Source organism: Camelus ferus, chromosome 32, assembly GCF_009834535.1.
Source record: "Camelus ferus isolate YT-003-E chromosome 32, BCGSAC_Cfer_1.0, whole genome shotgun sequence".
Classification (NCBI taxonomy): domain Eukaryota; kingdom Metazoa; phylum Chordata; class Mammalia; order Artiodactyla; family Camelidae; genus Camelus; species Camelus ferus.
In genome coordinates, this window is record NC_045727.1 from 14,327,816 (window position 1) to 14,353,821 (window position 26,006).

A 26,006-nucleotide genomic window follows, 5' to 3' on the forward strand; every position below is an offset into this window, starting at 1 on the left:
ACCTCTTGGGGGGCCCCCTCCCACAGGTGGTCCTGAGTTTGAGGCCTGTTCTGGGAGAGTTCAGGCATCTGTTCTGCATGGGGTCCCAGATGGAGCTGCTCAGCCTAATTCAGCCTTCATCTCACCTCTCCCACCTCCCCTGGGCTGGGTGAAAAATGTTTCCAAACCAAGGGTCTCTGGCAGAGGCCAGTGAAGGGGCCTGGGGGAGGCAGAGGGCTGGCTGACCCCCACTCCTGTTCATGCCCGCCCGTGCTGGCAGGATGCTTAAGAGGCTCTGGAGCGCGTAGTGGGTGGAGGGGGGTGAGGGAGCGGGGTGGCTGCGAGGGGCTGGAAGAGGCTTGCCAGAGAGGTAGCAGGGCCCCAGAAGTCATGGAGAGACATGGGGGAGGGCTCATGCAGGGTGGGGGGCTCCCACGGCTGAATCCGTCACTGACCCCACAGTCAGGAGCAGAGAGGGAGGGCAGGGCAGGCGCTGGGTGCTTCCCATGTCTTCATTAACTAGTGCCTGCCAGGAAGCAGGGCAGCCCAGCCAGACTGCACCGGGGAGAGGGGTGGGGGGACGGGGAGGCACAAACCAGCCTCCAAAAGAACGTCCCAGTTGTCTCTCCCGTCTGCCACCATCCCAGCCATTTTCCAGATGTCTCCTGTGTCAGCAGTGGTTTCCAGGTCCCTGCCTTGTGGGGCTTTTGGTCCTCCCCCATGTGTCTCCTGGATGGGGAGATTTCTAGGCCCTGAAATTCATTCAGTACAACTCTCTCATGATTGTGAAGGTTTCTAGGTTCCCTTTCCCACTTACTCCATTGTATGTGAGTTTCTAGGCCTCCCTTCCCATTCTTCCTGGGCTGCTTTTGTGTACAGTGGTTTCTAGATCCCCTCGTCTTCATTTTCCATGGTTCTGCCATGCGTACGACAGCTTCTAGGCCGATCCTCCCACTTCTAATGTCTTTCCTATGCGTGTGATGGTGTCTAGGACCTCATGTTAATTGTAGGTCCTCTGAGTATAGTGCATCCAGGTCTTCTGACCCCATGTACCACATACAATGTGTACATGGTGGTTTCTAGGCCTCCCTTCCTATGATTCATGGGTTTCCTATGTGTCTGGTGGTGTCTAGTTCCCCTGTCCCTTTTACCAAAGAGCTCCTGTGTACCTCAGCATTTCTGCCCCTCCCTTCCTGTGCTCCACGGCTTTCCTAAGGCCTCCTGTCCCATCCTTCTCTGTGGATATTGTTTTCATGTTTCCCCTTCTTCTGCAGACAGGGGAGCAGCAGCCAAAGCCCTCGCTGGGAGGGGGCTCTGGAGGCAGGGGATGCAGTCTGGACTGGGTCAGCCCGAACTGCCCAGGAGGAACAGGCAGGGTCACCCTGGCCCGGAAAGGCCACAGAGGGAAGGCAGAGGCAGGGATAAAGACAGAGACAGAGTGGAGCGTCTGCTGATAAAGGCGGCGCTGCCCACTGGGGACAGACGGACGGATGGGACAGGGGAAGGGGGCTGGGGCTGAGACCTGTCAAGGCTCCTCCCTGGGAGACCAGGTGGCAAAGGGGATTTGGATGGGGTGCCCCCACCCCAAAATAATCTCCTGAGTGCCCAGGGCAGGATGAGGTAGCGGGAGGTCAGTGCTGGGCGAGAGCTTACCCAGTGGCTCTTGTCACCAGGGTCTCCTTTGGGGCCAGGTTCCCCCTGCAGGAGGGAGAGAGAGGACGCAAAGTGAGAGACTGGGGGGTGGGCGGGGACATGGCGGGGGTGGGGTGGGAGGGACAGAGGCCGGGGAGGGAGGCTTAATGAGGCTGAGACAGAGAAGAGAGTGGCTGTTTGGACTAACATGAGATAAAAGCGCAAAAAACAACTGCCAGATGGCAATGGAAAGTGATAAAGAGCAGCCAGAAACGGAAGAATACCTGACCTTTGAAAGAAGGGAACCGCACTGGGTAACGTCCATGTATTTACGGCTCTTCCTCTAGGGGCTCACCCCAGCCCCCTCCGCCTGGCACACAGCTCAAGTGGAAAGCTTTAGTCTCATTGGCCCGAGGAGTCAGAGGTTGGGGTTGATACGGCCAGAGGAGGAGGAAACTGAGAGGAAATACTGGCAAGCAGGGAGCCACCGTAGGGGAGCAAACTCTATAAATACTCTTCTCTAATCCTTGGCTGGTCGGTGAAAAGTCACAAAGTGAGTCTGAGCAACACCCTAAAGCAAAAATCAACACTTTCCAGAGGAAGATTTCCCCCTACTAAGTCATCTAAAATTGTCCAGTATGCAACACAAAATTATTAGACACGTGAAGAAGCAGAAAAACGTGACCTATACTCAAGAGGAAAACCAGTCAGTAGAAACAGATCCATAGCCAACCCAGATGCTGGAATTAGCAGACACAGAGCTTAAAGTATCAATGATGAATGTTAAATTTTATGTTAAAGAATCTAGTGGAATTGATATAATGTGTGATGAGATGGGGAATTTCAGGAGGGATGTAAACATGGTAAAAAACAAACAAAAAAAGAACCAAATAGAAATCCTGGAAATGAAAATGATAACACTTGAAATAAAAAATTCATGGGGAGGGTAGAGCGCCTACTTAGCATTCAGGAGGTCCTGGGTTCAATCCCCAGCACCTCCGTTAGGGAAAAAAAAGGAAAAGAAAAAATTCATCAGTTGGGATTAACTGAAGATGGGCCATTAACAGAAGAAAGAATCAAGTAACTTGATGACAGGTGAATGCAATAATTCTAACTGAAGCACAGAGAGAAGATTTTTGGGGGGATGGGCAGGTAATTAGGTTTATTTATTTACTTATTTTAATGGAGGTACTGGGGATTGAAGCCGGGACCTCCTCGTGCATGCTAAGCACACACTCTACCACAGAGCTATACCCTCCCCCCAAAAAAGATTTTTTGAAAAAAAAACAATACAGCCTCAATGACTCACGGGAACCTCAATTAAGTGTAACTGGAGTCCCAGAAGGAGAGAAGAGAGCACAAGGAACAGAAAAAAAAAACACTTGAAGATATATCAACCAGCTTTCTTCCAAATGTGATTGAAAAATAAAGCAAAACAGATTTCTGGTTTGGCGTATAAAGAGCTCAGAAGTCGCCATTCTGTCCTAACAAGTAAGAAGCCAAACAAACTGAAAAATCAACAACTCTTCTTTGAGGAACCAAAGCCGTGAGGTCACAGAGCAAACCACTGCCCCCAAAACTGTAGAGACAGACAGGCGGGTCACAACCGACTGGACCGGAAACCTCCCTGGGACCCACTGCCCGACAGTGAAACCTAAATGTAATGACGAAATGCTGGAGGCTCAGTGTGCACCACACTGAGAGTTAAAACCTCCAGGGGGACCCAGTCTTTGCAGGGGACTCACACTTTTGTGAGTTTTACCTCCAGGGGCTCGATCTGGTCCCACTACGAACGTTGGAGAAAAGTCCCCAACTGCTTTGGTCAGAGGGAGAGGGGAGAGGAGAGAAGGAAGATGGGAGAGGGGAGAGGACCCACCCTGAAGTACCCCAGAGCATTCTGTTCTTCCTAACAAGGCCGGCCCGCAGGAGAAACTATTTCACCAGAGCCTAACCTGCTGGCGTCTTATTGGTGCCTAATTGAGGTGGGGGTAGGGACACACCCAACTTTAGCCAATTTTAGCCTTTGAGGGGAGGGAACTATCCCAACTCCAGCCCCCTCTGGCCACCTTGTCCCACTTAAGGGATAAAAACCAAAACAAAACTGGGAAGCACTGGGGGAGTTCACAGTCCAGGGGCACAGGCCCACCGGAGCCCTGAGACCTAATCATACGACAATACATCACTGCCTCCCCCACCCCAACCCCTCACCACTATGTCACTAAAGGCCTGCTTGACTGCAGTTTCCTTCACTCAGTACATCATGGCTACCTTTCAGCAAAAAATTACAAGGCATATTACAAGGAAAAAACACAGTTATAAGAGGCCGAATATCAGAACCAGAGTCAGATAGGCCACAAATGTTGGAATTCTCAGACCAAGAATTTAAAATAAAAAACAACCACAATTAATATGCTAAGGACTTTCACGGAGAAAACAGACAACATTTAAGAGCAGATGGCTCATATAAGCAGAGAGATGGAAATCCTAAGTATCAAAGAGAAATGCTGGGATTCAGTTGAAGGTCCTCTTCACAAGGTCAGTTAACTCAGGGCAATTAGATTCTTCCCAGGCCTCTTAAGAAATTCTCTAACCCAGAGGGTGAGTACAGCTCAGTGGTACGCTGCATGCCTAGCATGCACGGGGTCCTGGGTTCGATCCCCAGTGCCTCCATTAAGAGAGAAAGAAATACTCTAACCCTAGCAAAGGCCCTTCTTGCTGGTATCAGAGGTGTGGTCTGTAAACACAAATCCAGCAGAATTTCAGCCATTTATCTCCCAGATCACCCCCTCCCTGAAGTTCAACCTAGAACAGGAAAAAATCATGAAAACTCTACCTAAGGTCACAAATTCTTCAGTTTCCTGGCCAAGATTTCATGTTCCCTCTAAGGTACATTTCAAGGGGTAAGAGACAGGGGAGGAGCACCTGGGGGCTTCAAAGGTACTAATAAGGTTCTATTTCTTGGGGGGTAGGTGGGTGTAGCTCAAGTGGTAGAGCACATGCCTAGCATGCACAAAGCCCTGGGTTCAATCCCCAACATCGTCTCTAAAAGTAAATAAATAAACCCAATTCCCCATCCCCCAAAAAGAGCAAAAAAAAAAAAAAAAAGATTCTATTTCTATTTCTTAGCTTGTTTACTGGACACATGGGTGTAAGATTTAATATTATTAGAGTTTTCACTTTAAAATATTTTGCATATATATTTAAAAGGAAAAGAAATACAAGAGATAAAAAGTGTGTTAACAGAATGAAGAATGCCTTTGAAGGACTTATTAGGAGACCAGACATGGCTGAGGAAAGAATCTCTGAGCTTGAGAATATGATGATAGAAACTTCTAGAACTGAAAAGCAAAGTGAAAAAAAGACTGAAAAAAGCAGAACAGACACATTAGGTACAAGGGAAGAACAATAAGTATGACAGCCAGTCTCTCATGAGAAACTGTAACTGTCTACGTGAGCCAGAGACCCCGGAACAACATCTTGAAAGTAACAAAGAAGGAGAAAACTGCCAACCTATCATTTTATATCCAGTGAAAACATCTTCCAAAGATGAAGGTTAAACCCAGCTTTAGATAAACAAAAGCAGTGAGGATCTGTTGCCAGCAGACTCGTGCTACAAGAAAGGCTAAAGGATGTTCTTTAGGCTGAAGAGGGATGATACTATATGGAAATCTGGACCTAAGGAAGGTATAGAGTATCAGAAATGATAACTGCATCATTCGAGGTAAAAGACTATTTTTCTTTGTTGTTTTTTTAAAATACTTCTTTAAAAGTCACCTGGCTGTTTAAAGCAATAACAAGGTGCTGAGGGTTTATAACAAATGCAGAAGTAAAATATAAGACAGCAGTAGCACAAGGACAGAAGGGGATGAACTACAGAGTTGTGACAATCTTACTTATACAATAATAATAATTCAAGCAAATAATAATTCAAGTAAATGATGCTAAGCCAAGGATGTGTGTTGTTACCCTTAGAGCAACCATGGAAAAACTAACAGAAAGAGGTGTAGCTAAAAGGTCGTTGTGGAGAGAACACAGAATTGTCAACAATTCTCAATCCAAAAGAAGGCAGGAAAAGAAGAAGAAAAAAAGAAATAGAGGAGAGATTGGGGTAAATAGAACAGAAATAGCAAGATGGCTGACTTACAGGGAACCATATCAGTAACGATACATACCATTAAATGTAAATGAACTCAACTGTTGTTTTTTTTTTAAGTAAGATTCAAGCATGTGTCTTTTTTTTTTTTTTTTTTTTGACAAGAGGCACTTTAAATGGAAAGACTTGTGGGGGAGGGTATAGCTCAGTGGCAGAGCGCATGCTTAGCACACACAAGGTCCTGGGTTCAATCCCCAGTACCACCTCTAAAAATAAATAATAAACCTAATTACCTCCCCCACCCCAGAAAAAGGAAAAACCGACGACTCAAAAGCAAAAGGACTGAAAAAGATACGCCATGCAAAACAAAGTGTAAGAAAGCTGGTGTGGCTATTTATTTATTTATTTATTTATTTTAATGGAGGTACCGAGGATTGAACCCAGGACCTCATGCATTCTAAGCATGTGCTCTACCACTGAGCTATAACCCTCCCCACAGCCACAGGTGTGGCTGTTTTAATATTAAACAAAGTAGAATTCAAGACAAAAATTATTTTCAGAGGGAAAGCTATCCACCTCACAAAGATAAAAGGACCAAGAAGACATTACAATCTTGAATATGTATGCACCTAATAACAGAGTTTGAAAGTACATGAAGCAAAAACTGACCAAACTAAAGGGAGAAATAGCCAATCTACAATCTTAGCTGGAGCGATGGAGAGGGAAATAAGAGTCAGAGAGATGCAGACAGAGGTAATGACAGAGAAAGAGAAACAGGTACAGAGACACAGAGTAGGAGTGAAGGAGACGGAGAGGCCTGATTCTAAGAGGCTGATGGGACCCTGAGACAGGGGGCAAGAAAGGAGATGGGCCAGATAGGACCTGGACCAGGACAGGGAAGGTCAGGGGCTCTGGCCACAGGGGATGGAGCCAGAGCAGGGGTCTGGGCCTGTGGGATCCAGGCTGGGCAACATCACTTACCCGCTGCCCCATGGAGCCTTGAGGGCCGGGCTCCCCACGCAGTCCCTGTACAGGAGAGGAGAGGAATGGAGTCAGCTGTCAGAGGGTCTGACCCAGGGCCCCCAGGAGCCCCCAGAATCCCCCACCCAGAGCCACCTCAATACTCACTCTCTCGCCCTTCTCTCCTGGGTGGCCAGAGATTCCTTTGGGTCCAGAGGGGCCTGGAGGTCCCTGAGCAACAAGACAGGACCTCAGCCTTGCGCTGGGGCCAGGTAGAGTGGGCAGGGACTCAGGGGACAGGGAGGTATGGGAGGGAGCCCCAGCTTGGCTTGGACCCCTGGGTCCTTCACCACACACCCAATGCCCAGCACACAGTGGGGAAGCTGCCACGTGCTGGCCCCAGCACAACAGCAAGAATCTCCACCTTTCTTGGCCTTAGGTGATAACAATACTTGCTTCTTGTTACATGGATTGAATAAGAAGATTTATGAAAAGTAGTCTGTATATTAAGTGCTCCATAAATGCTTGAATGAATGAATGAAAGGATGGATGAATGGATGATGGATAGATGGGTGGGTGGGTAACCATGTGAATAGATTGGTGGGTTGGGTGGGTGGGTAGATGGATGGACAGATGGATGGAGTACTTGGAGACATACTCACCATGTGTCCAGGACTCCCAGGGATGCCCATGGGACCAGGAGGTCCAGGAGGACCTGGAATAAGACAGGATGTCCTCAGGATCAAAACAGTACAATGCCAGAAAGTCCACCACCAGCTCCCTCCTGCCGGCCAGCCCCGGTCTCTCTGCCATCCCTCAGCCCTGCCCCGCACCCTAGACCTGGACTCAACTTACCCATGGGCCCTGGGGGGCCAGCCGGTCCCTGGGGCCAGTGGCTGCTGGTCTCAGTGAAGGTGTTGGACAGGAATGGTTCCCCTGGGGGAGGAAAGGTGATGGCTGAGCAGGGCTGGGCTGGCCAGGAGGAGGGGGCAGTCAGTTTTAACCTGCCACTCCTGCCCTGTGGGACAGCCTGCAGCGTGGCTGGGGCCACCAGACACCTGCTCCAAGGTGGATGGAAGGGGAGTGGGGGGACTGTCGGCCATGCTGGACCAGGAGGCAGGGAGGCCTGGGTTCTAACTCTGCCAGAATCTAGCTGGTGACATTGAGCAGAACTCTCCCTTGCTGAGCCTGTCACATGTCTAAATGGGGACAATAATTAAAGCTACCATTTTATGGCACCTACTTTGTGCCAAGCTGCTGTGCATGGTGTCACAGAGCCCTGGGAGGCCAGCACGGTCGCTGTCCCCATCGTACAGATGGGGAAGCTGAGGCTCCGAGTGGGAGGATGAATGGGAGGATGAATGAATGGTGCCCTGGCCATGCACCAAAGATGTGTTGCAGATGCGGTTGAACCTGGCACTCAAAGCCCTGACCCCTGGCAGCAGGCATGTAGGTCAGGCTTCGGAGAAGGTGAAGGATGCCCTCAGGGCCCAGCTGGGTGAAGGGGCTGGGCCTCTCTAAGCACAAGGACAAGGCTGTGGCCTTCGGCATTCAGGGCTCCCGTCCCGTGGCCAGGCCTAGAGCTTCCTGGTGCTCTGAGGGCTGCACCCTGGACAGCTCCAAGGCTTGGTGGGAGGGCTGGATGCTGGTGGTTCCCAGCACAAGCTCTTGAGGCGGCATGGATTTGAAGCCGGCCCCCCCCCCCCCCCCCGTGTCCTGACTGTGTGACGTCCCCTCTCTGGGCCTTGGTTTTCCTCATCAGGGAGCGCCCATCAGAGGATTAGATGACATGCAGCCCAAGGGCAAGCCTGGTATACAGGAGGTGTCTGGTAGACAGTCATGCCAGCCCCACTCCACCACCACCTCAACCTGCTGTGACCCCGAGGGACTCACCATGCTGGGAGATCCGGGCATAGGGTGGTCCAACAGGGGCTGGGGGGCCAGGAGGCCCTGGAGGCCCCGGGGGGCCTGGAGGTCCCCTCTCTCCAGGGGCGCCCACAGCTCCAGCCTGGCCAGGGCTCCCTGGGGGGCCCTGCAGACCTGCAATGAAACCAGGGGGTCTGGTGGGTGTGCAGAAGGCACAGTGGCCCAGGGAGGCTGCAAGGAGAGGGGGACCAGGTGGCCTAGGGCAGCAGGCACATGAGGGCTCCAGAGGCCACAGGCCAGGGCAGGTCCTGGCTCTGACTTCCTGGCCATCTATGCGGGGGATGAACACAGCCCTCTCCTGGGGCTCCAGGACAGTGGACATTTGGTATACGGTAAGTGCTTAGCAGATGTTGATTTCCAGAATATTCTCCTCTCTCCCTTCCAGGCTTTTGCATGAGTTGCGTCCTCTATCAGCCCTCCCTTTGCGCTGCCTGGCGTGTGCCTGAGGCCTCATCTAAGATGTCACTCCCCCTGGAAGCCCCCCCACCCCCCCAGGGAGGCTGGGTCTGGGCTTCCTTCCCTGGGACTCCCATACTGGCAACACCCCCATAAGAACCCTGGTCACATGGGGTGGACGCTGTTTCTCCTCTGCCTAGGCCCAGCCTCCCTAGCCTCCCCAGTCTGTGAGCCGCAGGAGGTCAGGGTCTGGTCTGACCCAGCCCCTGGGGATAGGTGCCCAGGGAGGACAGGCCGGGGGATGCAAAAGAGAGTCTGGGGAGCCCAGGCAGGAGAGGGGGCCCTTGGAGGGCTGGTAAGCTGAGAGACAAGGGAGCAGAAGGGGCCCAGGCTACGGCTGACTGTGGCAGGGTCGGGGAAGGAAGGCCCCAGTCTGGGTCACCTGTGGGGGCGGCCAGGGGAGCTGGAGGGGGCAGGGCTTTGGGCACTCACCTGGTGGGCCTCTCATACCCATCGGGCCCCGGCTGCCAGGGTCTCCCTTCGGGCCAGTGGGCCCAGGAAGCCCCCGGGCACCAGCTCGATCTGGGGGAGAAGGTTCATCAGGTCCGCAGCCCCGGCCTTGCTCCTGCCCACCCCGGGCCCGCCCTCAGCCAGCACCTACCATCTCCAGGGAGCAGCGGGGCCCTCGCGTTTTCTCTGGCTCCCGGGAGCCCTGGGGTGGGGAAGGCAGTGTCACCAGCGTTCCTGCCCCCAGTTCCACCAGGACTCCAGTGCTCAGGAGACAACCCCTTAGGCCCACAAGGGGTCAAGCTGGGAGTCAGCAGCAGGGAGGGGGCTGGAACCTCACTCCCCGAACTCATTCCCCTGTGGGACTGTGTTCCACACTGGCCCACTCACCTCGGAAGCCTCCATCCCCAGGGCTGCCCTGGGCAGCTGGGGAGCCCCAGAGCGGGGCGGGGTCCTCGGGGGCAGCTGGGGTTGGGGGCACTGCCCGCTCGGTGGCAGTCAGCACCGCCACCTGTGGAGGAAGAGGACGATAGGGATGGGGTGGGTACCAGGGTCTCACCAGGGACAGGCCAGGGGAGGGGCCCCCACTTGAGGGGCAGGAGGCCCACGTAGCCAGCAGAACCCAGCCTGGAGTGGAGACCCAGGCTCACAGGGGCCCAGAACTTCCTCCGAAGTGACTGTGGTTTTCAAACTGCACAATTCATCACATTCGTTGTAGGAAAGTCATCACCACCATCATGGCCACCCACGTTGAGTTCTGTGACTGTCCTCATGTTTGCTGGGCCATGTGGTTTTTTCCTATGCTTACCTGGCATGTGAACAAGTATATTTATATGCATTTATATGCATAAGTAATATGAAACTTCTCTTGATCTGTTAAAGCACCACAGGCTGGAAGAATTTTTTACATTTGAAGGGAAATTTGAGAGGGTCTGACATGAAACAGAGGCCCCGAGGTGTGGATAAAACCACTTTGGACCCAGTGTGGGGGAGAGGAGGGTGGTGGCCCCTGAGCAGCTGACTGAGGATTATGAATGCCCGCTGACCGGGGTGGGGAACCGTGGGGGTCCAGGGAGAAGTTGAAACTCTCGGGAAGACCCAGAACTGAGAACCACCCCCTAGATCTGAGACTGAGTTGCCCCTCATGCCAACTGCCCCTGGGAGGGAGCTTGGGGAGTGGGGTGGGGTGTTCCCGGGGTGCTCATACCTTATAATGGGGCTTCTAGCACATGTTGCTTACAAGTTTGGTTCTTCCAACTAATAGATACCTCAGGGACATCTTTTCACGTTAGAAAACGGAGGTGTTGCTAATAGCTGTCTAGTATTCCAGGGTGCCACACTCCCTCATTATGCAAACACCCCTTCCGTTGTTTGGTTTTCAAATTTCCCTCTTAATAGTTAACACTTTAGTAAACACCTTCACATCTAATCTCCTTAAGATAAATTCCCAGAGGAGGGAATGATAGAGAAATGGATCTGCAGACGAAGTATAAATGCCTCTATGTGTTTAGAAAATCTGGAAGAAAAGATGCTTAAATGTTGATAATCGCTCTCTCTCAGGGCACAGGTGATTGACTGCTGTCAGTGATTTTCTGGCAGGTTTTTCATGGTTCTGAGTTTTTCGTGTTTCTAAACATAGAATGTCTTGCATTTGAATTGTTAAGAACTTTTCATCTGGAAATAATTTGAGAAGTACAATAGATGACAGGGAAGATGGCATTTTGGGGAGGACAGGGCACGGAGGGGACCCAGCCATGCGTCTCTGGTTGGGATGGGGATGGGGCGCCTGGAGGAAGAGCAGGCCAGGCTGTCTGGCTGTGAGCAGGCTTCCCTGGAGGGGAGGCTGAAAAAGCGAGATAGGAACCAACGGGAGGGAGGTGCCTCCTGGCAGGAACGCCGCTCACCCACCTTGGCCTCCAGCACCTTTAGCCGCTCCGTCAGCTCCGACACTTTGCTGCAGTTGAGACAACCTATGGGGAGGGAGGAGGCTGGGCCGGGGCTCCTGGGTTCCGCTTGGAGCCCCTCAGCCCCTGGGCGCAGGATGGAGGGAGAGGACAGATACCTGATGACCCAACCCATAAGACAGCCCATCGCAGGGAAGAGGCTACAGAGCCACAGCCTGTCTAGGGTGGGCCATGTCCTGCAGGGGTCTTTGGCTATGGTGCGCAGAGAGGACTGTTTCTCCCAGACCAGGACCAGGGATGGGATCAACTCCTGGCAGCCTCCTCATCCCAGGGACCCCTTTTCCAGAAGCCAGGGTGGGAAAGCCTGTTGCTTCCCACCTGGGCAGGGCTGGCCTCGGCTTGCTGGCTTTGGGGACCGCACATCACAGTCCAGACTGGGGTGGCCTAGGTGCCACCCTCTGACCCTCCTCCAGAACCACCATCCAGCTCTCCTGGCCTCCTCAGCGATACCCCTAAGTTATTTGTAAGAATGCCAGGCACCAGCCAGGCCCTCCACAAGCTCATCTCTCTGGTTCCTACCACGACCCTGCATGTTAGGATCAGTGTCACCCCCATTCACACCTGGGGATGCTGAGCTCACAGCGAGGGTGGAATGATAGGCACAAAGCCAGGGGTCAAGTCCCAGCACTGCCCCTTCCTGGATGTGGGGCCTTGGGAAGGGCACGTCCCCTCTCAGACCCTCAGCTTCCCCCTCTTTAAAGTGGGGACAATGATGCCTTCCTGGGGTGGGGGTACGCTGTGAGGTTTAGACACATTGACAATAGAAAGCTCCATCAGTGTCTGAAAGATTCTGGGGGTCCTGTGTCTCGGGGTGCCTGGGCCCAGGTCGGACTCCCCTTGAGGGCCCTTCCTCTTCCTCCCCCTCAAAGTTTTCTTTCCAGCCTGGTGTGGACCAGGGCAGGGTGCTGTCCCTGACCCTCCACTGCTGGGCCCAGATGGCTTTTAGGACGGTCACCACCAGCCCTTCCAGGTCTCCCCTAGTCCAGAGGGACCCCAATCAGCTGCGCCAGGACCCACCTGAGAAGGCTGTGGGCCGAAGTGCCATCCGCCGCATGGCACTGCCCGGCCACCCGGGCTCCACGAAGCCAGAGGAGCCTGAAACTGAGGGACAGTGAGGATAAGCACCCTGCTGGCTGTGACGCTTCATTTTGTCCACCCCCACTCTCCCACCGGCCACTGTAGCTGCAGCAGGGATCCCTATTCCCCTTAGTGCAGAGGGAGACAGAGGCCCAGAGAGGTGGGGCAGTTTACCTGGGTCACACAGCATGAGCTGGGCTGAGCTGGAACATGGCTGTCAACCTGATGGGCCTGGGAGAGGGGCTGGCAGTGGGTGGGGGCTTCCCAAGCAACCCTAGCCAGCTGCGTGGGTTAAGAGCTTAGAGAGAGGAGATGCAAGGTTGGGACCCCACCCCGCCACTTGCTGACCCATGTGACTTGCCTTCTCTGAACATCTCTACAAGGGGTCAGAAGGCCTCTATGCCTCCATTTGGCATGACGCCTAAGGACGGCGATATGTGCAAAGGGCCCACTGTGCACACGCAGGGCCTGACACGCAGTAGGCACTCAGTACCGCAGCCACGTCCACCCTCTCTCTGGTCCACTTGGGTAAGAAGACACCGAAGTGGATCCAGCCCTGGTTTTAAATGAAAACCAGAGGGAGGCTGGCTGCCTGGGAGGGCACGGGGGTGGGGGGCCATTCCCAGAGCCCACCCCTGCCACCACCCCTGTGAGGAGAAGGCCGCCCTGGCTGGTCAGGCTTTGGAAGCCTGGCTTTCTCCACAGCTGGAGGCTTGGGCTAGCCAAGCCAGGGGTGGGGGGCGCAGCTGGAGAGGCTCTGAAGCCAGCAGTGACAATTGCCCCCCCTCTGCACCCCCCCCAGGCCTGCCTTTTAAGGCCACGAAGTGTCGCCTGGGGGGAGACAAGGCCCAAATAAGGCATGGGCCTGGCAGCTCAGAGCCAGCCTGTGGCTTAGTGCAGGGAGAGAGAGGCGCCGGGAACTCAAACCAGACGGGTCCCTCTGGCCAGCCCCCAGAGGGGAGGCTGCCAGGCCCTCTCGGGGTCCCACCACGGGTCCTTCGTTCAGGCTGGGCCCGCAGCCCCAGCACCCCCTCCCTAGGGGCCTGCGACCTGCCCCCTCGCAGGGAGTAAATCTCAGCTGGGACGGAGGCAGTGGGTTGGCAGCCCAGGACAGGGGGGGGGGACGGTGTGTGTTGGGAGTGCTATGCCACCGGGAGCCATGCCTGGTGCCAGTGCTCCTCGGGGCCCAGCCCGATCCCACAAGGTGGATAATAATAATAGTAGCAGCCAATGCTTGTTTAGCGCTTGCTCTGGGCCCAGTCCATCCTGAGCACGTCTCATACACAGCCTTAACTCACAAAGCTCCATGAGTGAGTGCTAGTGTCACCTCCGCTTTACAGATCAGGAAACTGAGGCACTGACCAGTTCGGTATCACCACTCCTGTGTCCCTCATGATCAAGTAAGTGGATGAGTGAATATAAATATTTCCCTTCAGGGAAACAAGGCAGTGAAGTGACTAGGAGCCCAGGTGATGAAGGCTGGAGCCTGGATTGGAACCCAGGAGTTCCGGCCCAGCCTCCTTTCTCCTGGGCCGCCTGGCACCCGGAGTCAGTCCCTAAGTCCCACTGGGCAGGGACAGGGTGGCCCGGCGCCCGTCAGGAATGCTGGCTCCTGAGAAGCCCGGCCCCATCCTCTCTGCTCCCAAGTGAAGATGTAAAAGGCCATTTGGTGGCTCTTTTCAGGAAGCTGACCAAACGAAGCAAGCGGCTGTCCCTCCAGCCCCGTGGAAGTTGGGGTTTTCTCTGAGATGAAGTTTGGCGGAGCATCCGCCCTGCCCGCCCCGCTGTCCTTTTTCCACGGCACTCTGCACCCCCGACATGCATGTGCTGTGCCAGCTCCCCAGTCTGGTCTTCCGCCCCCCTGGCTGGAACAGGAGCCCCACCAGGCAGGGACCTCGGCCATATTTCCCTCGACTGGGAAAAGTGCCCGGCGCGCAGTAGGGCCTCAGAGGCCTCAATAAACCTTTTGTTGATGAATGCATGAATCATTGGCAGAAAATGAATTTAAAACAAGCAAACAAAATTAAAGGCAAAATAATGTGGACAGCAGACACAACGGTTGAAAATGAGTATAAGTGTTCTAACGTCACAATGGGGTGTCCCTGAGTTATTAATTTGTGAACTTGTGGTTGGAAATTCTTTTTCAACCCATTTGCTTTGGGACATTTCGCTGGGAACCAGAGAGAACTAGAAAAACTAATGAAAACATGGCCTGACCAGCAGTGCAAAGAAATTGCGAGTTCAAATTTTATAAACAAGAAAAAAAAGTTTAAAGAAATAACAAAAACTGTCAAAAAGACCACAGAAAAGCTGAATCCTGGATTCAGGATTCACAAAAATCCCCAAACTCCCCCAAATTCTGATAAACAGATAGAAATACTTTAGGGGCTGAACCTAAATGGTCCAATACCGCACAAAATTCCAGTAGGGGAAAAGCCTAGGGCTGGGGGAGGTCTCCTAAGGGACAAAAATGTCACAGCCCTCCCAGCGGTGTTGAGTCGGGGCCCCTGGAGCAGGACCCAGTGGCTGAGAGCCCCCTTCACCCTGGCCTGGTAGTCCTCCCTCTAGGGTCCCTCCCCACCCTCAACCTTGCCCTCCAAGGAGCTCCCAGTTAGTCCTAGGACCACAAACCCCGGCTCCATTCTGGGACCCTGTGGGCCACTTCCCACCACCTGGGAAGTCCTGGCCATCCCCTCCCACACACACACACGCTGCCCCCCACTCCCAACCCCACAGTTGCTGCTCCCATGTCACCTCCTCCAGGAAGCCTTCCCAGACAGACCAGGGAACCCGCCAAAGACCACCCCCCACCAAAGCTCTCATCACTCCAACTTGACCTCCACAAAGCCATCTGCAGTCTCTAGCCCTGTGCCCCTATAAGCATCCGTCCTTCCCTCTGCCCAGTGTCTCATGCCCCTTCTCAAAGGATCCTCATGAGAACACTGAGGCCCAGAGATGAGAGGCTGGTGGTCCACACAGCAGGAGCAGGGTGGGGGATGGGAGGGCAGGGCACGGGATTCAAATCTCATCCTCAGCTGGGAACGGGGTGTGAGAAGTTGGGGGGTTTCCCCGGGCTCCATTTCTGACTTCCTCTCCAAGGGGCTTGCTCCTTCATGACCCTTGCCCGAGGTCTGCTGGATCCACTGACCACAGGCCACATGGGCACAGCCTCCCCTGACCCAGCCTAGCTCCCTTCCTGGGAATTTACTTTGCAAATGTAAATATTTGCTGCTGTTGGCCTGAGCCAGGGGTCAGGGCTGGGGCTGGGGCTGGGGCTGGGCTGGGCTGGGAGCTCCACAAACCCTCCAGCAGCCCTCTGGGAAGCCCCAGGCTGTGTCTGTCCTGGTCCTCCTTGGGGTAAAATGAAGTTCCCACTCGTTTCCCGTGCACCCACCTAACGCCAGACCCGTGCCAGGAATCAGAGAGATGGAAGTAGTGAGGGAAGGGTGGGGGCCCCTGGAGCCACGCGGGAGCTCAGGAAGGTCGCAGGCAGAGAGGACAGCCACTGCCCAGGCTGAGGGCTGGAAGAGAAGGACAGTGTGACCAGGGCTAAAATGGAATGAGGGCAGGGCTGGGGCACATAGCTGGGGAGCGGGGAGGGTGGAGAGGGGAGCCCCCCTGGCTGGGGGTGGAGGATGCACTGGCAGGGGTTGGAGGTGGGGGCCACCGAGCCTTCCAGCAGGGTGGCAGATATGGCAGATTTGTGCAGTGTTAAACCTGTGGGATTCTGAATCTGTACAGGAAGGCACCGCACCTGGCATCTGGTTAGAGCACCAAAGATGCTGCAGGAAGGGCCAGCCCTGGACAGCGGAGAGGCAGAGGCAAGGACAAATCACGTGCCCAGCATGGAGGAGGCGGCTGCTCTCCTCCCTCTCATCATTATGACCGCAGAAGGGTCTGAGGGAGGGGTATGCTGCAGACCTCGGGTCCAAGCACTTGAGAGAATCCTGCCCACAATGCTTACTTGCTGTGTGACCTTGTGTGAGACCCATACCCTCTCTGAGCCTCACTTTCATTATCTGGACAATGGGGCTAATGGGTGAGAGATCAGTCTGCAGGGAGCTCCCAAAACAGGGTGACATGGTGGCCACTACAGTCCTGCCCTTAGAAGAGCCCAACAGCCCAGGCCACTGAGTGGGTCAGGACAGCCCACATGACGCATTTTGGCCTTGGCCTTTCCTCGCCTGTTGTTTCTGGTAGGAGTGGACAGCCAGGTGACAGCCTCAGCCAGTCACCCTCTCTGCCATCCAGCCCCACGTCCCAAGGCCTGGAGGCACTGACAGATGGACTCAGGCTGGTCCCAGTCCTAGCTCTCACGTGCTGAGTCGCCCCAGGCCAGCCCCCTCGCCTCTCTGAGCCTCGTTTCTCCACCTGTAAAAAGAGGCCCATTCTAGCCCCTTCCTCATGGTTGTCATGAACATCAGAGCCCATCCTCACTCATCATCGCAGAATCAACATTCCCATTATGCAGATGGAAAACTGGCCTCATGAACATCAAATCTAGAGACTAGAGGCCTGTTTGCTGAGCAGCTGACTGAGAAGTGGGGTCTCAGAGTTGGGAAGCAGGGCAGAATACCCAGCACAGGGGGCTGAAGGGGAGAGGAAGACATTTATTAAGTAGCAACGGTGGAGGTGAGTCTCTGGTCCAGATAGAGACGGGGTTCAGAGTGGTGAAGGGCTTGCCCCAGGTCACACAGCAGAGCACAGCTGATCCAAGGCTGGACTGTGGAATGACGGACGTTCCCTTTCCCTCTTTGGCTCACTTGGGGCCCTGTTGCCCCTGGTGACGCAGCTCTTTGGCCCCAGGTCATGTCACAGCACTGGACAGACCAAGAGGGCAGTCACCAGCAAGGGAAACAGTTGGGGAAGCCAAGCCTGGAGCTGGCTGTTGTAGGAAGGGCAAGGCCAGGCGTGGGTCAGCAGTGTCCTCATGCTTCCCTGCCTGCCCATTCCTAGGGGATGGGTTTTCTAGAGTGGTTTTCCAGAATATCCAGGCCTGGGCATCCCTTTACTCAACTCCGACCTGCAGCTGGGGAAGAGGCCCTTCTCGTCCCACTGGGTATCATGTGCTGTCCACCTTGGCTGCCACGCCACCTGCAGGGTCTTTTCTGCTTCATTTCATTCCTGCAATGTCCCTGGGAGGGAGATGATATGATCCTGCCCATTTCACAGTGCAGGAGAGCCCCAGGCTGTTGCAAGAGCACAAGGTTGCATGGTGACCCTTAGAGAACTCGCCCCTCCCTCCGAGTGGGCACGAGACTGGCGCCGCCTGAACTGCAGCCTCCCCAGCCCCCAGCCCCCAGCCCAATGCCCTTGCACGACTTGCACATGGCACGGGGAGAGTCCCCCGCCCAAGGCCACACAGCTGGTGTGCAGCACAGCTGGCCTGGCCCACAAAGCCCTCAAGACCCTGCAGAGGGAGACGTCGGGGCTGGCCTGTCCCCAGTCCTCGTCTTGCACCCTCACCTCACCATCAGCAGAGCCCTGGCCTTTAGCTTGGCTCCTGGACAAACGGCCTCCAGCTGCTGGACTCAAGGGCACCTGCGCTGCCCCCACCTGTCCTCTCACCGCACCTGCACTGATGGCCCCACCGGCGAAGGTCTGCCCTTGGGAGGGGAGCCAGGGGCAGAGTGGCCTATGTCTAGGCAGGCCCTGCTCTGTACCAGGGGGGTGAAGACCCGCCCCCTCCTCACCACCAGCCCCTCCTGGCTGGCTCCCCTCCTGCCCCAAGGGCCCTCTGCCTTCCCCTCTGTTTCCCAGCCTCCCATACCCACCTTGGTGGCTGCCTCTCTGTATGGGACCCCCGCTGGGCATCAGACAGCTCTCCTCTGTCTCTAGTCCCTCACAACATGGAAACTGCTAGGCCCCCACCCCGCCCCACTCTGTAGGTCTGTCTGCCCCCTACCCCATCTGACTCTGGGCATGCGACTTCACCTCTCTGGGCCTCTGCCACCCCATCTGTGAACTGGGGCTGTAGTAGGGTCCTGGGGGGTGAAGCATGTAATCTCTCAAGAAGCGCCCATGAATGGTTCTGGCAGCACCTGCTGTCTCAATTTGTAAGCCGTTTTACCCGTTCATGTTCCTGGAATCAGAATGTACCTTTCAACCAACGTTCACATTCACGTGCTGCCTGGGGACCTGAATGCCTCTTTCCATTGAGGGGCCCACAGGCCTGGTTCTCAGGCTGGCTGTGGCCAGTCCATCCTCTTTATGGCCATTCTTGGGAGCACAGTCCTTGTTGCCCCAAATCTTCCGCTCACGGGGTTCAGCCCGACAATGAGGGTGGATGCAGCCTGGACTGCTCAGCAGAGGCAGCTGCCCAGGAGCCAATGGGAGGAGACGGCTCTCTGGGTAACTGTGTGGCCAGGCTCCGGGAGGTGCCGGCTGCCTCCTCTGTGCCCCTGCTGGGTGCTCGGCCCCAGAGCATCCGAGCTGCACACAGAAACTCTGCCTGGGACACACTCCACACACAGGGCGCCCAGCAGAGTCCTCCCATCCCTGAGGGCCTGGGGGAAGCCAGGCAGACCTGGGATCTAATCCTGCCACTTATCCCAAGCCTCAGTTTCTCACCTGCAGGATGGGCGTAACCCTCCCCTTGCTGACCTACTGCCCCGACAAGTGGTGCTTTGCTTCCCTGCACTGTTACCACCTCCCATGGAAACGTCCACATCGGCTTTCCTCAAATTTGGAGGAAAGGCTTGGGATGTGCGACTTAAGATGTAAACGACACAACATGTACAGAACCTCCTCCAGGGGTTCTGACAATCTCCCACAAGGCAGGCGGTCGACACCCGTGGGACAGCAGACACCCATGGAGGCCGGGCTGCATCTCGCTGGTAGCTCTGTGCAGTTGGCCTGGCACGCGTGGCACTGTGTCCCACAGCACTGATTGGCTGTGAAGAGGCACCTGGCTCGCACCACAGGGCAATCCTACCTTCCTCGCAGCTTGCCCCCGAGTACCCGGGGCAGCACCTCCACTCGCGAGCCGTCACCGTCTTGTACATCACCTTGTATGTGGGTCTCACCACGGTCCTGTAGCTGAAAGAGTGCCCAGGCGGCCTGGCTCGGACAGGGCCTTCCACCATCTCTCCCACTGTCCATGAGGACAAGCCCAGAGCCTTCAGGGTCCTCTGCCACCTCTAGCCCCCTTTGGAGCCTCTTTCCACCTGCATTCTGGGGTTCAGCCCTCCCATCCTCTCCCCAGTCCTCAGCCGAGGGGATCTAGAGACCAAATGGACAGGAAGCCCTTATGAGCTGTCCCCAGCAGGTAAATGCTCACTAAGTAAAGGCGTGTGGGTGAATGGTGGAATCTCTCCTCCAGGAAGCCCTCCAGGGTGGCCCAAGCGCACAAGGGGAGGTGCTGAGAATGGCCAATGGGCAATGGTTCCTCTGTCTACCCATTCTTGGGGTCTCAGGCTTCTCCTGCACTCCCAATGCCACCCCAGCACCAACCCTGGGACTAGGCTGTGCCCCCACCAGGAACGCCAGCAGCTCCTTCTCCACATTGTCTCACTTACCTGTTCCCAGGGCAGCTCATAGGCCAGGGACAATTCTGCAGCACTCGCTGAAGGTAGGTGCCATTCTGCACATGGCAGGAGACGGTGCGGGTCACCACGTATGAGCACCAGTTCCTGAAACAGACCCACAGAGAAGACGCTCAGGTGCCACACACAGCCCCGTGTTCTCTTCAGGAGCCCCACATCTCCAGGCAGAGACTGCTGAGCTCTCAGAGTCCCCTGGGCCCTCATGGGAGTCCCTGTGCTGCCATGGCTGAGCAGTGATTTCAGTGGGGGCGGCTGTGCTGGGGGGTCTTGGGGAATGAGCGGCAGAGGCAGATGGAAGCACAGCATATTCACTGGGGCTCTTCCTCTGCAACATCTCTCCAGCCCTCACCTGCCCAGGCCACCACTGCCCCGGCCTCCCACCTAGACAATGGTAGTGGCCCCTCCACCTTGCCCCTCAGTCTCCCCCAGATGGAGGGTCAGAACAATGGAAACCTGGCCGTGTCCCTTGCCTATCCCCACCCTCAGCCCTCCATGTCTCCTGTGCCCACACCTGTCAGGGATCCCTCACCTCCAGGTCTTCGCTCGTGCAGGGCCTGCTGACTGAGGCACCCTTCCCCCACCTCCCCAGGTGGCACCTCCTCCCTTCAAAGTCCTGCTGTGCTGTCACCTCTCCCTCTGTCCTCTCCCACTTCCACCCCCATCTGAGCAGAACTGATGGTTCCCTGCCCCCGGATCCGCAGTGCTCTGTATACCTGACATGCTGAATTGAGCTGGTGATTCACATCTACCCCCTCCCTCCCCATGGCATGTAAGAGAGACGCCCTGTCTCACTTATCTTCAGGTCCCTCTGTGTGACAGGATGCACAATCAACATTCCAAGTGTGGAGGACTGACTTCTCCAAATGCCAACTAATAATCATTGTGCACTGCACATATTGAGCACCTACTGCATGCCAAAAGTATTTACATCACCTTCCCACATTAGTGAGCCAGGAAAGCACACCCTACCCCATCCCCATTTAACAGAGGGGTAAACTGAGGCTCAGGGAGGGAAGACAACTTTTCATGTCACAGAGCTGGTGCATGGTGGACTGGATTTTAACCCAGGAATGTAGGGGCTCAGCCCAGCCCCCGACTCCATGCCAGAGGCCTCAGCTCCTGTCTCCTCCCCACCTCCTGAGCCACGGTCTGTGGCTCTGTGAAGGCCCCAGCCTGGGAACCTGCTGACCCCAGGCTCCAGGCCACAAAGGAAAGTCTGGTGGGGTGGGGGCTCAAGCTGAGAAGGGTCACCTGAAACGGCCTCTCCTTTCCCAGCCCTGGCAAAACACGCAGGCCCGTGACCCCGTGCAGGGCTGAGGGCCGGTGAGCACCTGGAATGTCCCAGCCATCATGGGGGTGCCCGCCACCACCTAAACCCAGCTCCCCAGCTGCTGCTCCGCCCCCACCCTGGCCCACCTGAAGGAGAGTCCTTGGAGGGGACCAGTCGACACACTCGCTATGCGGCTCTGGGGAAGTCCCTGTACTATTCTGTGTCATACTGTGCCTGCTTGGGAGACATGGAGCTAGGGGCTGGCTAGCAGACTTTCTTTTTTTTCTGGCTAGCAGACATTTTAGACACTCAGGCCAGGTGGGGTTCAAGGTCAGCCCCTCATGCCCTCCACGTGGGGGGTAGGGCACCAATAACTATGCCCCTCCCTCACTGGCCTTGAAGATGCAGCCCCGCTATCCCCAGGATACGTCCATACGTATCCTGGCCTGGCCCCACCGCCCTCCCCACTGTCCGTCCACTTTCCAGGGGCTCTGCTGGCCTGGAGTCCACAGCCCATCGCCCTGTAAGTGCTGATGCTCTGTCTGCACACTTGTGTGGCTGCTTTTCCACCCTCCTGCCCTCCCTCCTGTGTGCGTGTTTTCCCATCTCAGATCTTCGCATTCGAGATTTCTTCTGCCTGGAAAGCCCTCCCCCTGCCCAGCGAACTCCTATTCATCCCTTGGGTCTCAGTCCTGAGGTCCCGGGCACAGTTGGGCAACTGCAGGGGCCCTCCTCAGCCACTCACAGCAGCCCTGAGCTTTTTCCTCTCCAGAAGGTGCTGGGAGAGGGCACTGGCAGGGACTAAGCCAGTACGGGGCTCAGCCTGAGGGCACGAGGTTTGCTGAGTGACTGAATGACTGACAACAAACAGTGGCCCTGGGCAGAGGAGCCAGGACCCAGGTTCCCAGAGATGGGCGCAGTCCTTCCTGCTGCCCTTGGGAGCTTCTTTTCGGGGGTGTGGTTGGTGATAAGCCGCCAGAGAATCCTGGTGAGGCTGGGTTAGCTCCCGTGGGATGGGGCAATGGCAAGGGCTGGGAGGAGGAGGCAGGTCTCTGCTGGGCCTGCCACTTCTGCCCACTCAGCACCTCCTGGGCCCCCAGAGGCAGCCCACTGGGAGGAGAGAGAACAGGCCAGACCAGCTCGGCCTGGCATCGGCCACCCTCACTAGGGCCCCCCACCTGCCCTCCACCCCCTGCCACGAGGGGCCCAGGGGACTTTGTCTCCACGAGGCTCAGGGCTGTGATCCGGAACAGTGATAGGGGCTAATTGCAGGAGGCAGCCAAGCGGGCTGGGGTCCAAGGGCCGTTATGAAAAGCAGAGGAAAGAAAGAAGACATACAGGATGGGGGCGGCTGAACAGAGCCAGAACCTCACACCTGGAGGTGAAGCTCCAGTCCTGGTCTGCTGCTTCGTAACTTGGTGACCTTCGACACGGCCCTGACCCTCTCTGGGCCTCACTTTGTCCATCTGCAAATGGGAACAAGAGAACCCTTGCCAGCAGGGGAGGTTTCACTCAAAGCCCGGAGCACAGCGCTGATGGCTATTGGTAATTCTTGTTCCTGGACCGTGAACGGGCCCTACACCAAGCAGCTGTGGTCCAGGTGCTTCCCTGAGGGGCACCAGCACCGCACCTTCCGCACAAGGCCCTCCCCTTGACTTCGGGATAGGAACTGTCAGGCTCTGCATTTTACAGAGGAGAAAACTGAGGCTCTGAGAGAAGTCACCTGCCCAGGTCACCCCCATGGGTTTAGTGTTGGTTTTTGAGCTCCCAGGAGAGGAACTGCTGTGGAAGAAAATTCTCCACTCTCCTTGAATCTTGGATTTGCCTGAAGGAAGCCAGGACTGCAGGGGGAAAAGGCCTGGGCCAGGACACCAGGGGATGGCTTCAAATCTAGAGCCACAGCACTGAGATGCTGAGTTGGGTCATTAAAGGAACCGGGCCTGATTCAGGCTTGAAGGGACCTCAGAGGGGCAGGAAGCAGCCCCACCAGGGACCAGGGGGCAGATGGGGCAGAGACAAGCCAAGGCAGCTCTGCACAGCTCCCGGGCACCCTGGTTCCGGGGGTCTAAAAGTCTTACCACATTCTTGGGCCTGGGGGCGGCCCTTTGGATGCCTTCCTGGGCCTCCCCCTCCCCAGGCACAAAGCCTCTTTTCTGCCTCTGGTCCCTCGGCTGCCAAGGGGCGCCTGGGGCGCCGGGCTGGGGGTGGAGGGAGGGCTGACGGGGCGCGACATCCCCATGCTGTCTACAGTGATGCTGGGATGGGGCCACAAGGGGAGTTCCTGGCAGCCAAGAACCACAGATTCCTCTGGCTAGGGGTCCCTTCCCCCACCGAATGTTAGTGATAGCAGGAACCACTGTCCTTCACATGGGGGGCTGTCCTCAGAGCAGACCCATAAGCAAGGGATGAGGGGGAGGAAAGAGGGGCACAGTGAGGAAACTGGGAGGGGAACTGAGACCCAGGGCAGTGAAGTGACCGGCCAGGCTCACACACTGCGTGGGTGACAGAGTCAGGAATAAAACCCTGCTCTAACTGAGGCCACAGCCGCCTAATCCCTAACCATGACCTGCAAACCTTTCCCAGCACCCTAAGCTGACCACTGCTCTCCCTCCTCCAGGAGAGCCACTGGGGTGACAAGAACACTGTCTCTGGAAACTGCCTGCTTTGGATTGAGGTACCACCTCTCCTCTCTGGGCCTCAGTCTTATCTGTAAAATAGGAGCAACAGCATTGCCTACAGGGCTTTCATGATGCTCAGGCCACTGTGAGCCTTGTATGAATAGATGGGGTGACAGTCACCATCCTGCTCCCACACCGGAAGCCCTAGGGGGCAAGGAAGCCAGGCTGGGAGGCCCTGCTGTGAACTGGCTGAAGGGTAGCCCAGGCCTTAAGCCCTCTCAACCATCCTGAGTTTGACACTGGGAATTCTGAGTTCAGAGTCTTGGTCATTACAGCATCTAGGACCCTGGGAGTTCACAAACATGCCCTGGGCAGGTCACATGCCCTCTCTAAGCCTCAGCTTCCTCCTCTCTGAAATGAGGACCATAAAAATGTGTGCCTCCCATGGCAGTCGGGAAAACCCCAGAAGTGATGGATACAGGTAAAATGTCAGCCCAGGTCAGGTATGGTCGGCCCGCATGGTGGTGGCTGTGACATCTGCCATCAGTCAGTCCCTGTCTCAGGCAACTGCTCCTCTGGCCTCTGACGCCTTGGCCACCTCTGCCCTCCAGCCTTGCCCATGTCACCTGCTCTTGCAAGCCCAGCAGGGGCATGCTGGCCCCTGACCACTGGGAAAGGGGAATTTCTGAAAGGAATTAAAGAATTGAAGCCGTAGGGGGTGGGGGCCGGGCAGGCCTTTGAATGGGATGAAAAGGCCTGGAGAGGCCTGGCTACTCTGTATTGTCTGCTTTAGACAACAGCGGCTGGCCTTTGAGAGGGGACCCCAGCAGGGGCAGGGGCAGGGGCTACATCCAGGACCGGGCAGGTTCAAATCGTGTCATCAAGGCCAGAAAGATACAGATTCGAATCCCAGCTCTATGGCCAATGAGCCTAGAAGAGTATGTTAATTCTCTAGGGCCTCAATTTGCTCATCTGGTAAATGGGGACAATGACACTACCTGTTACTTCAGGGTAAAAATTACCTTGAAGGATTAATGATGACATTGCATGTAAAGGGCCCCCCTCACTAGTACTGGAGGACACCCCAGAAGCACCAGGAGAATGTTCCCTGCTCCTGGAAGAGTGGCAGGAAGACAGAGCACTTCCTCCCATCTCAGTCCAAAATGCCAGGTCCCTGGGGGCCCACACTGACCCCGGGTCTGTGAAACTCCACCCCAGTCTTTCTCCTTCAAGGGAAATAAATTGCCAGGGTACTAAAAAAAGCCAGGAGCAGCGTAAAGTGGGGAGGGTCCCCAAAGTGTCAGTTAGAGGGGGTCCTGGGCTTGTCCTATGTGCAGGGAGGGAGCTCTTGGGCGAGGGCCGGGGAAGTTCTGGAGGTATCCTGCCTCGTGCCCCTTCCCCCTGCCCCGGGGCTCCAGAGTTAAAGTGCTGGTGGGTGGAGAAGGCTGTCTCCCGATATGCTAAGTAGGGACCCCGGGGACCCCCACCCCGTGCACTACATTGCCGGGAGCTTCTGCCAGACACCGGGGAGGCCCGGGGTCCCTGCCCCCACCCGGGCTGGCAGTGACGTGGGGAAGCGGGTCCCTTTCCCAATCTCGGGGTTGCACGGAGGTTGCGGGGGAGGGTGCCTGGAGTCCCGATCCCCAACCCCGGGTTGGTAGGGGACAGAGGTGGTGTGGGGGGCAGCCCTTACCTGCGTGCAGAGAACGGGGCTCCCCCGACGCTCCACGCGGCGCTGCCTCCGGGGAGCAGGAGCCCGAAGCAGAGCAGCGCCCAGGCCCGCGGGCCGCCCATGCTGCGCCCGGCGCCCTCCGCTCGCGGCCCCTCGCCGTCGCCCCCAGCCTGGCGTGCCCGCCCGCCGGCCCTCGCCGCCCGCCGGCCCTCGCCGCCCCGGACGCGCGGATCCCGGTTCCCAGCGAAGCGGCGGGAGGGCGGGCGGGAGGCGGGCGCGGGGCGGGGGCGTGCGTTCCCGGCCTCGCCCGGCCCCTCCGCGCGGCCCCCCGCCCCCTGCGCCACCGCTGCCAACCCGGAAGGAGCCCC

At 56.2% G+C, this 26,006-nt stretch overlaps 1 protein-coding gene and 1 non-coding gene across 5 annotated transcripts in view; both read right to left on the reverse strand.

The window, feature by feature from the left end:
• EMID1 (EMI domain containing 1) overlaps positions 1 to 25,905 on the reverse strand; it is a 34,298-nt gene extending 8,393 nt beyond the window's left edge. For 3 of the 4 annotated variants that reach the window (XR_004316544.1, XM_032471429.1, XM_032471430.1), the window contains exons 1-14: positions 25,660 to 25,905; positions 20,052 to 20,165; positions 19,469 to 19,572; positions 12,475 to 12,558; positions 11,402 to 11,463; positions 9,884 to 10,004; positions 9,648 to 9,698; positions 9,479 to 9,568; positions 8,558 to 8,704; positions 7,520 to 7,600; positions 7,327 to 7,379; positions 6,833 to 6,895; positions 6,686 to 6,730; positions 1,633 to 1,677 (exon numbers count right to left, since the gene is read on the reverse strand). Coding sequence is in view for 3 of the 4 variants with exons in the window: in XM_032471429.1 (XP_032327320.1) it covers positions 1,633 to 1,677; positions 6,686 to 6,730; positions 6,833 to 6,895; positions 7,327 to 7,379; positions 7,520 to 7,600; positions 8,558 to 8,704; positions 9,479 to 9,568; positions 9,648 to 9,698; positions 9,884 to 10,004; positions 11,402 to 11,463; positions 12,475 to 12,558; positions 19,469 to 19,572; positions 20,052 to 20,165; positions 25,660 to 25,760 (1,161 nt within the window). In the remaining variant the exon portion in view is untranslated. Of the gene's footprint in view, positions 1 to 575; positions 732 to 1,632; positions 1,678 to 6,685; positions 6,731 to 6,832; positions 6,896 to 7,326; positions 7,380 to 7,519; positions 7,601 to 8,557; positions 8,705 to 9,478; positions 9,569 to 9,647; positions 9,699 to 9,883; positions 10,005 to 11,401; positions 11,464 to 12,474; positions 12,559 to 19,468; positions 19,573 to 20,051; positions 20,166 to 25,659 lie in introns of all 4 variants that reach the window. The other variant, XM_032471428.1, reaches the window with a different exon arrangement.
• On the reverse strand, positions 6,124 to 6,197 carry TRNAS-AGA. The gene has a single exon. It is a non-coding gene; the product is annotated as a tRNA-Ser (tRNA).
• Positions 25,906 to 26,006: the final 101 nt, after the last annotated feature.